The 15,358-nt window shown below is 27.7% G+C and overlaps 1 protein-coding gene across 5 annotated transcripts in view; it reads right to left on the reverse strand.

The window, feature by feature from the left end:
• Nucleotides 1-709: 709 nt before the first annotated feature.
• LOC107447836 (serine/threonine-protein kinase greatwall) overlaps nt 710-15,358 on the reverse strand; it is a 33,167-nt gene continuing 18,518 nt past the window's right edge. For all 5 annotated transcript variants that reach the window (XM_043041882.2, XM_043041880.2, XM_043041883.2 and 2 more), the window contains exons 8-14: nt 13,237-13,453; nt 10,797-11,500; nt 7,666-7,801; nt 6,690-6,803; nt 4,741-4,842; nt 3,386-3,496; nt 710-1,072 (exon numbers count right to left, since the gene is read on the reverse strand). In XM_043041882.2, coding sequence (XP_042897816.1) covers nt 1,026-1,072; nt 3,386-3,496; nt 4,741-4,842; nt 6,690-6,803; nt 7,666-7,801; nt 10,797-11,500; nt 13,237-13,453 — 1,431 coding nt within the window. In that variant the 3' untranslated portion in view covers nt 710-1,025. The remainder of the gene's footprint in view (nt 1,073-3,385; nt 3,497-4,740; nt 4,843-6,689; nt 6,804-7,665; nt 7,802-10,796; nt 11,501-13,236; nt 13,454-15,358) is intronic.

Here is a 15,358-nt window from a genome sequence, read left to right on the forward strand (position 1 = left end):
AAATTTGAGCTGAATCGGGCGAATAATTTATGAGCAATCGAATTTTAAGTATCTGTCTTTTTTGAAATTCAATTTTTCAGGAACCGGCCGATTTCGCTCATATTTCCTATTATGCCATTTAAAATTGTAAACTTTAAAATGATGTGAAAAGTTGTATACCTTACAATTCAAAATTTTTTCGACCACTATTAAATAAAATAGTAAGAATTTACTAAAAGTTATTTTTTTATGGAATTATCTCTGAATAAACGAATTTTATAATTATGTGAATAATTTTTTCAATTATCTTAAAAGGTTCTCGAGATATAACGAAATACGCAAAAAGTAAAATTAACATTAAAAAGTTAAGAACATTAACATTAAAAGTTAACATTAAGTAAAATTAACCCCTATATTCTGGGGATCAGAAATCTGAATCCATTGAATAAAAGGCACGTTTTTGTACCTGATTTCGTAACTTAAAATATCGTCTGAACTTATTAGCATATTTGAGGTCACCCTCTCCAGACATTGAGTCCTAGAACGTGAAGATCCGATCATTAGATCAAAAGTTATTCATGGTGGTCCGTTTTTCATTTTGCGCACTGTACATTACTGAATATATAGTTGATTTAAAAATTTTTTTACTTGTTTTGTTTTACAAAAAGTATACTTGTGAAAGCAATTGTATAGGCAAAAATAAATAAAAAAATTAGACTAAAAACACAAATTCAAAAATTCATAAATATTTATTTAAAAATTTGTGATTTTATATTTTGGATATATATACAAAAAATTTAGAGAGAAACTAGCAGTTCAAACACCAATTTCGATATAAATATGGTTTTTTTTTTGTTTGCATAATTTTCACACTCAAACAGTGCATAAAAAAATAAAAAATAGTGCAATAAAATATATCTATAATTCATACAATAATCTAAAACATATGAAACAAATATTATGTACAACAATAGTGTGTGTAAAAAATAATTATAGCGACATTAAAAGAAGCTTCTGGGCATGGGTACAGAATTAGAAATGCTGATTTATAAATCAAAACTGGACACTCTGATATGTTGGGCTTCATTTCGAGCTGAAAAAAATTTAATTAGTTTGAAGTTGTAATAAATTATTTTTGAAATAACTTATATATTAAAAATTAGGAATAAATATCTACAAGTAATTTGTCAATTTTTGCAATAGCTGGTATTTATTGAAACTAGATAAGCAGAATTTTATTGTACTCGCCAAAGAATTAACATTTTTAAAAAAGAAAAAAAATTTAAATTAAGACAATTTGCTTGGAAACAATATCTTTTATATGAAACATTTTATGTAATATTCCTTCTATTTTTAATAGAATTTTTTTTTAGCTATCTCAGTTCATTAAAAAATTACAGACAATATTTTTTTCCTTTTCACCAATATGAGTAGCAATTCAATTTTAAACAAAGTGGAATATATATTACTGTATATTTAAATAAAATAAAATGAGAAGCTGTTTAATGGTAAACTTTTAGTTTGCATATTGTATACTATTTTATAATTATAACATCAGTAAATAAAAATGTATCAAGTTACAAACTAATTTTAACATAGCTTCATTCATTTTTACCAGTGAACAAGAGCTCACTTCAGCTCTTCTACTTTTAGAAGTTTAGACATCAATCTCTCCACCATGTGCCACAATTTGTCTGGTTAAAGACTTCAAGGCATTCCCAAATGTTGGCACTGGTTGTGGTTCCATTACCTCTTTTTATCTGTATTGATTTGCACTTCTTCAACCATTTCTTTAAGTGACAACACCACAAATTTCAACATTTTCATCAACTGATGCTGTTTGAGACATTTTCCTCAAGCTGTTAAGAACACAAATCCCACATTTTCTTCATCATTAGCATGAGGACAAACTGTTTTTTTTTTCCTTCCCCAAAATTAAATAATTTTTTGATTGATAAAAACAGGAATCTGCCACTTTTAAAATCAATCTAAATGGGATTAACATTACAAAGAATAGCATTTCTGACCGGACCATTTTAACAAAACCATACATATGAGAAAACAAAAGATGCAGGAACAATGCATCAAAGTTGCACGTTTCAACTTTGAACATTAATAATCATATTGTGAACCAACCTTATGAAAAAATTCTTATTCTTGATGTAACGTAACAGTGTGTGACAACTGAGCTAAAAGCATCAATTCCTCGAGAGGTAATGCTAAAATGATNTTGAGTTTAGGAATCAGAACTTAGTTGCACATGTCTTAGACCTGAACATTTAAATTTTGAATTAGCAGTTAATGGCTGGTAGACTACAATAACATAGAAGCTGTTTTTTCCTCAAACCTAATGAGTCGGAGACTGATATTGATAGGTCCTTTAACTTAATATTCACTTTCTTAAAAAAAAATTTCTGCTAGAAATAAATTATGTTTTTTATTCAATCACATTAGAAATAATATATAAAAAGTTCATTCAGCTATAAGAAGTTAATTCAGCAATAAAACTAATATAAATATGTGACAACATTTAATAAAACATACTAACTTCCAAAGAACTTTATTTAAAAATATTTGGAGCGGCATACATTTGTATTGTATACGGTACAACTTTGAAATATGTGAATTGCTAAATTTTGAATCGAGACATTAGGCATTTTAATGAAATGCATTGATGTATTTTTAACATTAAAAAATATTCAAAAAAATGATGGAAAAAGAAGGAGCAGTTGTTTATATTTAAGTCGGCATTTCTTAAATTTTTTTTTTCATGACTTCCTATGTGGCGAGTTGTTATTTTCAGGTCTACTATATCTATATAATATAAGAAATATTTTTATTTATACATTTATATACATTTCCAGCGATGCCTTTCTGTCAGGGTGCGTAGGCATATTTTTCAACAAAAAATAAGCACATTTTAAGCACTCAACAAATACTTTTAATCACTTTCCAAAAAAATCATAATTAGGATCTGTTCAGTAAAAAAAAAATTTCCATTGTTTAAAGTTCTTAATTTATAAACATAAAATCAATAAAATTCAAAAATATTTTCAAAAACTTTACATTATTACGATAAAACAACTAGTTTCAGATAAATATTGCAGAGAAAATTCGGAAGATCTGCATTTCTTTTGTAATTTAAAACGACAATTGATATGGCAAAGAAAAAAATCTCTTTTTAAAAGATAGAAAATTAAGCACTTTCTACAAACCCAGAATTAAAAAAGCACCTTTAAGGGCTTTTAAAAAACGTAAATAAAAAACAAGCACCTTTAAGCACTTTTTAAAAACGCTACTCACCCTGTTTGCATTCTGGTATCCTCTTTTTAATTATTAAATGTGAAATATATACAATATATAGAAAAATAGAATTCATAAAAGGCAAAATATATGTAATAAATACCATCGAAATAGGTAGTATCTGTATTACTGTCTGGATAGGGAATGAAAGGAGCTTCCATGTTCAAGATGTTTTCCCATACAATGTTTTCAAATAGAGGCCATGTTCTCAACTCTAAAATTATTTTAAGATTTAAAAAAAAAAATTTATAAATATTACAAAGCAGAAATATACTTTTTTGTCCTTGATAGAAAATCACATAAACAAACAAAAAATATCATTGGGTATCAATAAAAGTATGTAAATTTGCAATAATAAAATGACGTATTTAGTACAGATTTAATATTTGTAGGATGTATTTAGATCCTATTTTAAAATAGGATCTAAAGAATCTGGTAGAATTTACACACATGCATAGCTAATTTCACCATCCAAGTGCAAGTAATGAAAAGAAAAGCATAATGATAAATAATTAAAGTATTTAAAGCAAATAAGTCTTAAGAAATATGGGTACAAGATTAAAGAGCAATTTATTACAGCACAAATAAAGGTACATAAAGAGACAAAATAGAAATATAATACTTTGATTTATTGATTTTGTTAATAAAATTGCTAATGTAGCATCATGATCTTCAAAATTTGAATCTTTTTTTTTTTAACTTTTTATTAGTACAAAATTGCAAGACATTGAATTTAACTGCAAACACTGTAAAAATGAGCATTGTTTCACAAGTTTAACTGCAGAAGTTAATTTTTCTAGACTGCAAAAATCAAAACGAAAGACTAACAGTTGATGCTGACCACAAGCTTTTGATCCACTTGTTTACAAATACAAAATGAAGCAGACAACTTTTTTTAAAAATAAAAAAAGGAAAAAAAAAGAAAGAAAAAAACTGTTCAGTTTCAAATCTTACTAAAGTGTTGTGTATTTTAACTAAATTATTGGACACCAAAGTATTAATGCTAATACAAAAATAGCTCTTATCTTTTTAGAAATTTTAAATTAATAAAAAGCCATTGAACTTTATATTTTACATATTAAAACATTATGATACATTTTAACAAATTAAAATAATATTTAAGTTGAACTTTTTTCAGCAGAATAAACTTTAATGGCATATGGCTTCAATCTGTCGATGGCAGAACTTATTTAAAAAAAAATTCTAAAATAAGGCTTATCTGTCCTTTCTTTTTTTCAAAAGTGAGCTAGCATACTTATTCAGAAAAAAGATTGATTGATTTTCTAACTTAAGTTGAAAATTAGATTACATAAATTAACATATCAAGTCTAAGCGTTTACTTTTAACTATCAAGAATATATCCTAAAAGTGAGGAAAAAAATAGTAAATTGATGAAAAGTCCCTAGTAGATTATTATTTTTAATCAAGATTACTGTTCTTAATAAATACAAAATATACCTTTAACTCCAGGACGAGAGCTTGGATCTGGTGTAAGTAACAGATCAATGACATTTTTAGCAGTTTCTGAGAGAGCTTCATCTCCTTCTGGCCAAGGAATATCTAAAAAAAAAATTTAAAAAAATTTGATTCAGGAAAATTAAGAATACACGAATTAAAGAAACAAACTTCTAGAAAGAAACTCTTAGGGTGCTCCTCAAATAGAAACTGCAGATTCTCTTCTGAAACAAAAAATTAATGAAACAAAAACACAGTGGTCGGAAAACTACACTTGCAGTTCACTACAACTACTTTGTTACAAATGTAGTTAACTTCAACTATATTTTGTAGTGACTACAAATTACTTTGTAATTGTAGTAACTACTTCACTACTTTTAGGAGACAAACTTTGCAGGAGAACTTAATTCCCACCTATGTACAAAATGGTATTGAATAAGAAATTGGCTTACATTAAATATAAGGGAATAATTAGGTAATATTTATTTTAAAAAAAAAAACAGTTATATCTTGAAAAGTAAAATTGATGGGAAATTTGCACTATTAAAAAAAATGGTAAAAATTTCAGCTTTAGGTTGCTACCGCAGATAAATATATTTTGCAGAAAACTCAAATGTGGAATAGTTATGCAATAAGTGTCAATACTAATATAGTTATCAAGTATTATATTGATTTAATTGGTGATAACTAAAACTGCACCAATACTGAACAGTTCTAACATAGATATGGTGTCTCAGGGCTCTTTGAAAGGGGCATAATTTATACACATATTCTTAAGGTCACGAAGTTTTTTAAATAATGATTTTATTGATAATGCAAATTTTATCCAGAAAAATTAATAAGAGGGGAATGTATATAAAATAATAGTTGATGTTCAAAATATACAAATAATAAATAGACTAAATGTGAACAAATATTGCCTGATACTATTAAATTATAATTATTCATGAGTTGTACAGAAAATAATTTGTTGCTTAATACACACATTTCAATTATACTTACTCAGTTTTATGTTTATTTCAAACTTACTACACAAATAGTTTGTGTATATAAATAATAAAGAGAGAATTGTTCCACCAAGAATAATTGTTTGCTTTTCAAGATCTAAACATATTCCTCAATTAAATTTAACCGGAAAAGTGGGTTTTTTTTTTTTACAAATTCATGAGGATATTGAACTTTAATTTTAAAAAAAATTTTTAAAAGCTATGATTTAATTTATTCCATGATTAGTTTGTAATAAACTTTTAAAATTTTTACCAGTTTTGTTAGAGATATAAAGTATTTTAGATTTAATATTTTTCTTAAATTATATTTAGCACTATTTAACATAGCATTTATTAGTAAATGTGGGAAAAAATCAGATTTAAAACATAAATAATCTTCTTCGTTTTTAAAAAAAAAAAAATCATGATTTTTGTCACTTTTGGAAACCAGGCACAGTTATCAGTTCTCAATGTGTGGTACCTAGATTATTTCACCAGGTAACATTCCTTTACACTTGACATACCTAAATTAAGATCTATAGTAAACTTAAAACTATTCATAAAAACAATATAACTGCGTTTGAAACTCACAATGTCCATCCGCCTTTGTTTCATATTGTTATTTTGTTTCACATTGTCCGTCATTTAAACTACATTTATTGGTTCAGGAAAAATAAATTTTACTTTAATGCAAAATTTTAATAACCATTAATTAAATAGGAATAAAAACCAAATAGAATACATTGAAAACTAAACAAATTATATCCCAAGCCGTAATTTAATGGTTCTCTTGTGTATTTTCAAATCTTCTATTACTGCTACAATTTTGCCAAAAAGTTTTCGGTCATGGGACAAGCCCTACCTTCTTTAAAAGTTTATGGCAATATTTCTGAGACACCTTGCACACTGTAAAATTTCAAGGAGATTGTGTATATTTACTTCTAAAATAAGTAACTATACATTTACCTCTTCTTAATATATTGTTAAAGACAGCTTCAGCAGAGACATCATTAAAAGGTGGAATACCAGTTAAGAATTCAAACAAACAAACTCCTAAAGCCCACCAATCAACAGGGAAACCTTTAAAATATAAAAAACATAAGTTTAAAAGTTCATAAAAAAACAATCTTATTAAACTGTTTTATCTGTCAGAAAAACTGCTTTATTATTAAAAACAAGAATAATATCAGGGGTGATTGTGAGCCCAAGTCAAAATTCTGGAAAATTTCTTGTTTAAAAAAAAAAAAAAGTTTAAATTGAAAAATTTGAAAAAAATTTAAGCAAGTTTTTTTTTCCCCTTTTTCTCAATATTTCTTGGTTTACTTAAAATATATTTAAAATTTTACACACACCTATACCATTTACATATACCAATGATGACCTGGAGAAGTAATTAAAATTTACAAATATGTCTTTCTTTCTTGAGTTTATGATTATAACAACTATTTACTGATAAAAAATGAATATTAATCATGAATATAAGCTTATAAAGTATCTGGCTTTCCCTCACAAACAAATAACTTGTGTTTTTAAGTTCCACCTTTGAAAATTTGATTTTCGGAAACTGCTGCGATGAGCGATTTTTTGAAACGTCTGGACCTTCGATCTCCGGAAACTTCTGGATCACTGCTAGCAAAAAATCCGGATTTTTTCCAGAGCACAATCAGCCCTGTAATATTAAAAGTTTAAATATCCATTGGAAAATTTTTTTCCTGTAAAATATTATATTTTGTAAATAAACTATATTGAATTTACAAATTAAGGTTGGAAGGTTTTCCAGATTCGACTTCATTAATTTATTTTTTTAATTTTAACCATGAAGAAAGAATAGTTCCCTTAAAAACCATTTGTGAAATATCGACCAGAATAAAACTCAGATAATAAAAGTTTTTCAATATTATATAATGAATTTACAATAATAAAAAATATTCGAAATTCTTACTATGTTCTTTATGAAGTAATAACTCTGGTGCTAAGTAATCAGGAGTGCCTAAGATCCTTTCATTTGATGCAGGCTCAGGCCCCCTTCTTACACTCTTAGGTGTTCGAAATGGGGTTCGAACACTTTGCAGAGGGGTCTAAAATAAAGACACTAACATAAGCTTGTAAGCAATATTCTATCTTAATCAAATAGATTAAATCAATTTTAAAAAATTTAGCTTTAAAACATAATATTTTAAACAAGTGTAGTTATCATCAAACTTATTAATAAATTTTAGAAAGGGCATAAAATTAAACTTATCAGCTTTTATATAATAAGTTAAAATGACAGAAAAAAAATTTGCTAATTACACTTCCATGCCAATGAAAACTGGGGGTGGGAAAATCTGATTAATTCCATTTAATGTGTTTTTCTTATAAATTTCCAGGCAAGGAATTCAAATCTCCAACTCTAATTTTATCCAATTCAGCCTGAAACATGGATCAAGGCAATTCACAACATCAAAATAAGCTGTAGTGATGCACAACCTTTTAGAGTAAAGGGCCACTTTCACAGCAAGTAGAATAACGAAGGACCGTATGCATATTTAGTCATGTGAGAATCAAATATGATAATTTTTGTATAAATATGAGTGTTCTAAGCACTGAATATTTCTATCCGTAAACTTAATAACATATTTGCAGAAAATTAAATACTTTTAATTATTTGAATTTATTTAAAACTAAAAATAACTGACACTTTTTTTAGAAAACTTTTTCCATTTTTCACAATAATTAATTTATCAAATATATATACTGGGGGGGATGTAAATTTTAACCAAAAAGAAATTTACAGAATAAAAGTGCAAAAAATATAGGCATTTTATAGTAATATAAATTTGAACTAAATATTTTAATTAAAGAAAATTTATTATGTTTAAACAAAAACCACATTGAAAGAAATATTTTTATTGCGTTTAGAAGTTCCCGTGGGACGCAGGTTTTGCATCCCTACTATAGAGAATACGTGTTGCCAAACAAAAATAGAACTTATAGCAACATAAAAATATATTCTCTAATTTTATCTAATCAGCCTAAAACATGGATCAATCTGATTTACAACTACACAAAAAGCTATTATAAACATTTATTGCAACGCAAAAATAGAGTCATAGATACTGACTTCAAAAAAAAATTTTTTAATTCTTCCCCTTATATTTATGTACTGCAGTTTCCCTCAAAATATAAAAATTACACATAACTAAAAAAAAATTAATCATCAATTGTCTATAATTTTTCCTAAGGAGCCCATTTATAAATTGATTGTAAACAATGTTTTTTAAAGTAAACAGACTGGCGTTGTAATCAATGCTTTCCTTGTTCTCCCCATTTTAGCATTTGAAGGAGCTGGCACAAAATCTTTATCTGATATTGAGAACTAGTCAGTTTCATCATACATCTTTTTTCCCATAACAATTTAGCAAACTTCCGATTTCGTTAATGTGAGAGCTACGGGATATTGAAACAATAAAGAAAGGTAAGAAAAAAACATGTTCCTTCTGAATAAATAGTGAATATTTCTTTATGAATTGTGTATTCAGATTAAGATGATTTTTGAAAAAATAAATTAAAACACCTATAACATTAAACAATGTAATGATCACATAAAATGGTAACTTTAACACCAAAATAAATTAAGAAAGCCTTGACCAAGTGGTTTTGAAAACAAAAAGCGGTTGATAACATCAACCGTAATCACTAGAGCCCGGATTTTGAAGACCTAAAAAATCTCAACTAATGCCCTTAAAAAGGGCAAAAAATGCCCTTAAAAATGCAAAACTTGCGCAAAAAATGCCTTAAATAAAGTGAAAATATTGAATTAAAAAATGTTTTGCTCTTTAAAATTATTATGAGTCATTTAAAAAATATAAAGCAATGCAATACTTCTTCGACGTTTATTAAAGTTTGAAAAATATGTTTTATATCCTAAAATAACAAAAAAAGGAAAATATATTGACACCAAAATATTTTTCTTTTGTAGAGAAACTTTGAGGGATATAACAACTCCCATCTCATAATATTACTAAATATCAGAATTACATTGGATTATTAATTTTTTTTTTTTGATAATTTGAAATGTAAACGAGCGTCTCTGTAAGTAAACGAGCGCCTGAAAGTAAATTTTCATTCCTGCAGAAGCTTCTTTCAACGTCTACTGATGTTATAGGGGTGTACTTGAAAAAGACGGTCTCACTTGCTGACAATTCTTCCACAATTTGAAAAGATTTTGCTTCACCTGTTAATATCCTATAGATTTTCTTCATTGTTTGGAAGCCAGTGTAATAATGAAAATTGATAAAAAAATAATAAAAATTGGAAAAAATTAACCGAAAACTTTAAAAAATGCAAAATACGCCCCAAAATTTAAAGAAAAATGCCCTATAAATCTAAAAAAATGCTCTAAAGGACAAAAAATGTCCAAAAATGCAAAAAAATGCAAATGTCATCAAAATCCGGGCCTTAGTAATCACATTAAACGGAGATTACTGTATTTACCAATTAAAATCCCAAAAATGTGGAGCTAGAATTTTGGGTACTCAATGCTTCCGTTCATTATTTTTTTTTTGCTAATAAGGGTTTAAAGCATTAGATCAGTAATCCAGATATTTATTAGATATCAGATAATGTAATGTAATAAATGTTTTTGAATAATTTTACATAGGATTTTCTTTAATCAACTAGCTTTTCTGTAAATGGCCTTTTCAGTCCCACAGCGGACTGATTGTAAAAAAACAGCTCCCAATAGAACACTGAAGTATCACTGGCCACGGTCAGTAAGCAGTTGGGTGACCACCTTGATGGATCGAGGGTGCAAGGTATAGGTCCTTGTTAAACTGTTGTACCATAAAGTGCTCGTCTTCTTCGCCAGGCTACCAAATCAGGGGAGCCATCCCCTTTGTAGAGGATGAAAATTGCAATGGCATGTCTTTGGATCAACCTGAGGGATGTTTCCCAGACCGTCGCCAATAGCCCATTGTGCAGCTCTAGCATTAAAGTACCCATCTACCATAATTTTACTTTTTTCTTCTTTTTTTTTTGGAAAATAATTTCAATGAACAAAACTTAAAATAATTAATATCATACAATACTTACAAATATCCGGTTGGAAGGACGCCTCTTCTCTGTTGGAGTGGAGAACATTGAAGCAGATTTTAATTGCATTCTCTCAGACCCACAGCTCGTGTTTAAACTCAACCGTAACACATCGGCTGGACTAGCTTTACTACTCTGACTATTAAAGCAGAAGTTAACAGATTTTTTTGGTAGATCCAATCCAGCAAAAGGTGTTTGCAAAATACTTTGGGGAAGTGAGTGAGTCTCTCTTAGTTCAGGGTGGCAGTTTTTAGGGGAGAAACTATGATTCAGAAATACACTATCTCCAGAAACATTTCTATCAGAGTCAATGGATGAATTTGGGTTCAAAGAAATGCTTGAATCTTCAAACATATTAGATTCTGCATTGAATCTTAGCTCTGAAAGAACTGTGGTTAATCCAGTGGACCTCAATTTTTTGAGATGACGTAAACTGTGGTCACTACTGCCGCTAGAAGACCGTTTTCTTTTGATAATTTTTTCTAATCCAGAATCTAAGCTTTGTTTTCCTAATCTTTTAATTTTGGAATTTATGAAAGCAGGAGATGTTAATGAACTTTGTGACCGAGTTTTCCTTAAATTTCGGACTGATCGATTATTACGAAATTTTCTTTTCCCTCTGGGAACTAACGGAGTGTAACTGGAACATGAGCTTTGGCTAGAGTGGTGATCAAATGATTCATCTATTTTGCTCTCAGACAAATCTAAAATAAAACATCAAAGGTTACAAAATAAAAATTTAAAAATATTAATTCATATGAAGAAAAAATTTCAGTGAAACTTGAATAACATGCAGCATTATTTTATTTCATAACCATCCATTTAAGAGTTTATGTCTATCAATGTTCAACTCCATAGTCTTGTAGTGTTGAACTATACCAAAAAAAAAAACAAGGGAGCTTCAAGATTAAGCATTGGGACAAACTGTTTCTTGTTAGTGGCAAAAGAGCAGAGTAGTAGAAAACATAACTATGATTGAAGACTAGTATAAAATACAAATCAAAATTTAGTCATCTCAAAAAATTTCAAATAATTAATTAAAAGCTCATTCCTGATATACTGGCTGATACTATCAACTATATATATTTGCCCTCCGGTTTCTTATAGGAAAATTACTTAATAGTAATTAATAATTGAGAATTACCCAATATAGGGGATGGCATACTAATTGCCAACACAAACTTGACTTTGTGGATGAGTTTTTGATGGAACTAGTCTGTATTTGTGTTACTCCGACAATTAGACAGATAGCAAATAGATTCTAACCTATGTTCGTGTACCAATGGGAAAATTTCATAACAGCATTGTGGCAAGTCAAGTCGCATCCATCGGTCATCGCTAGGATTCAAACCTGGTTCACCTCATTAGGAGGAGAGTGGACCATCCCCTGAGCCATCACTGCTCATTAAGCAATATTGAAATTTAGAGGATATTCTGCAAAGTTATGGACAACATTCCCCAGGTTTTATAAATTTTCGTGCTAAAATTTTCAGTCTCATATTTTCACAATATTTTCCTAAATTTATTAGTAAACAAAATATTAAATGGTATAAAATCAACCCGAATAAATTTAATTTAACTTAAATTACTTACATATATCAGTTACAAAATGAAATTATTAATAAATTTTATTAAGATTGATTCAGTTTCTGTCACTGTTTCAAAAACTGCAGGCAACAAAAATAAACCTATGGTCCAAATTTTAAGCAAAACTCTTTGCAACTTTTAATTAAGCATGAGAAACTTTCAACACTAGAACAGTTAGAGAAAATTTTGACAAAACTAGCAAACATTCTAAATATTATTTCAAATTTTTCGAATAAAGTTTCAAAAATCTAAACTTAAATTGCTTTTGTCTCATACTGAATTCTGCATTAAACTATCAAAATACTCAGAGTTGTAACTTCGTAACTGCAACATGATAGAAAAATATTCAGCATACTTCATGAAATAATAATGCAAACTATTACCAATTGCTCAATATGCTCAAGACACAGGACATTTTATCAGTCAATCGATGTAAAAAAATAAAAAGCAAAAATATTGGATTGATTAGAGAAAATTCCTTTATCAGGATTTCATAGGAATTCATTTCATAGGAAGAAAAAAAGGAAAAATTAGATTTGGGATTACTGTATAAGTTAAAACCTTTACCTCATCACAAAAAAAAGTAACAATGGAAAAAAAAAATTTTTTTAATACTTAGCACAAAATAATTAAATATCAATTTTTGTTATTATCTTTACCATTTATTGCTAGAGATGCATGAGTAGACACAAGAAAAATCAATAAGAGATCATGATATTAATCAAGATAGGGGGATTTAGTACAAGATCAAAATTTAGAAACATATAAATTTCTTTTCAGTCCGACCAATGATAGAAAAAAAATAACAAAAACTGTGAACGATTTTTATGAAGAAAAAAACATTATTATTCACCAAAGTTTTCCCCACTTCCAGAAGATATTGATCTGTCGGGAGTGTCAAATTTCAATGCAAGTGGAGAGGCAACAGAACTGAAACAACTCCTATTCCTACTGTTCTCAATCGATAAATTATGCACAGCATTGATCGAATCTGAAGCAAATGTGCCATGGCGAGTAATATTTTCATCCGTGAAAGGACTGCCAGAATTAGAAATGCTTGAATTACATGCCTGAAACGAAAATAATCTCTTTTTAATCAATATAAAACAAAAGATATGCACAGTTGGATAAAACAGGGTTCCCGCTCTTTTAACAAAGCAAAAATTAAGGAGTTTTAAGGACCTTTTTCAAAAAAATTAAGGATCTTAAACGTAGTGAGATTGTTTATCATTGAATATACAGATACCATCAGTGACAGTGCCAATTGTTTACCTTCCTTTAAAAAAAATCAATAAATTAAAAAAAAAAAAAAAACAATTTCATTATAAAGTAAGTACTGATATAATTGTATTCATTAACAGGGTTCACCAAAATAAGACCAGACAATTTGTGCAAACCCGGATTGGTTTTTTTTTCTTTCTTTTTTTTTTCTTTTTTTTTTCAATATTTACAAATTATTAAGGGTTAACAACATCTATGAAACTAATCTGTATTCCATTTTTAATTATTTAATTGAAATTGAATTGTAAAATTAAGTGCAGAAATTAAGATTTGCAATTGTTTTCATGCATTAAAAAAAAGAGTAAATAAAGAAATTTGGGAAAATTATTGAAAAAATTATTAAAACAAGTTTTCATAATTCGCTGCTAGACATGCATCACATATTCAGTTGTGGGCCAATCATGATAATTATTCAGTTATGTCAAAAAATTCTTTCTTTTCCATCAATAAATTGTTTTATTTAAAAGGGTATATATTAAAAGAATTAATACTAAAAAGTTGAATTAAAGTTATGCATGAGAGTAGTTTTCTTATCTATGTCATGTTAAATTAAGTCCTATTTCAAATAAAAACAGGTCATATTAATATCTAAGCACCTTGAATCATTCCACTTTTTTTTCTCACTAAGCTTAACTTAATATTTTTTTAAAAATTCATTGCAATAAATATTTTTAAAAAAACTTTTATAGAATAAAAATACAATTATGTTTGAGAAGATTTATAATTTTCGAACCAATATTTTTTAATATTAGTTCTGGGTAAAACATGTAAATAAAAGGGTCTAAAAAGAATTTTCAAAAGCATCAACACATTCCAATGGTTCGAAAACTGATAATTAACAAATGCTGAAAAATTATTTATTTTTTTATCATTTATAGACATTTACTTGTAATATTTCTTTATCATCATCTATTATGCTTAATATTATTTTCTACTTGATTTAATACTTCATTTTTATCGCAAATTTGCAATTTAAAACTGAAGGTGGTATCCTTTTATTAGAAAATAATCACCTTATCAGGTAACGTTTTGCAAAAGAATAATGAAACATTTTACGAAGAACATATTGAAAACGGTATTTAACTTAACCATTCTGAAATTATTACTAAAAAAAAGCATGATCTCTTCCATGTGCCATATCTCCCTTGTCCACACTGTATTCTTTTCCTTTAGAATGCTTCACTCTCCTTATAGAGTATCATTCTAGGCAAAAGGAAGAATATATTAATGAAAGAACCAACATATTAATGAAAGGTCATGCTCTCTTCAACTTGCCTGTAGCCCACTCACACACATCCCTTTTTGTCTCTAAAATGCTCTACCCTCGATGCATGGTCTCATTTTAGGTGATAAAAGAACGACTTTTTTTTTAAAAAATATTTTTGTAAGACTGAAAAAATTGTTCCTATCAAGAATAGTGATGCTGAAATATTAAGGACTTTTAAAAACCTTGTGCCAAAATTAAGTACTTAAAAGGACTCTTATTTTCCAAAATAAAAATTAAGCAGTTTTTAAGAAATTTTAAGGACTATGGGAACCCTGTAAAAGATTTTAGTTTCAAAACAATTCAATTTTATTGCCATAACACTTTTATTGCAGAAATGTCAATTGCTTCTTATATTTTCTAATTACTGAACAACAGAAAGTTTAAAAAGAGAGAAAAATTAAATTTCAAGGTTGAAACATTTTAATTC

The sequence above is a fragment of the Parasteatoda tepidariorum genome, chromosome 7 (assembly GCF_043381705.1).
Source record: "Parasteatoda tepidariorum isolate YZ-2023 chromosome 7, CAS_Ptep_4.0, whole genome shotgun sequence".
In the NCBI taxonomy this organism is placed as follows: domain Eukaryota; kingdom Metazoa; phylum Arthropoda; class Arachnida; order Araneae; family Theridiidae; genus Parasteatoda; species Parasteatoda tepidariorum.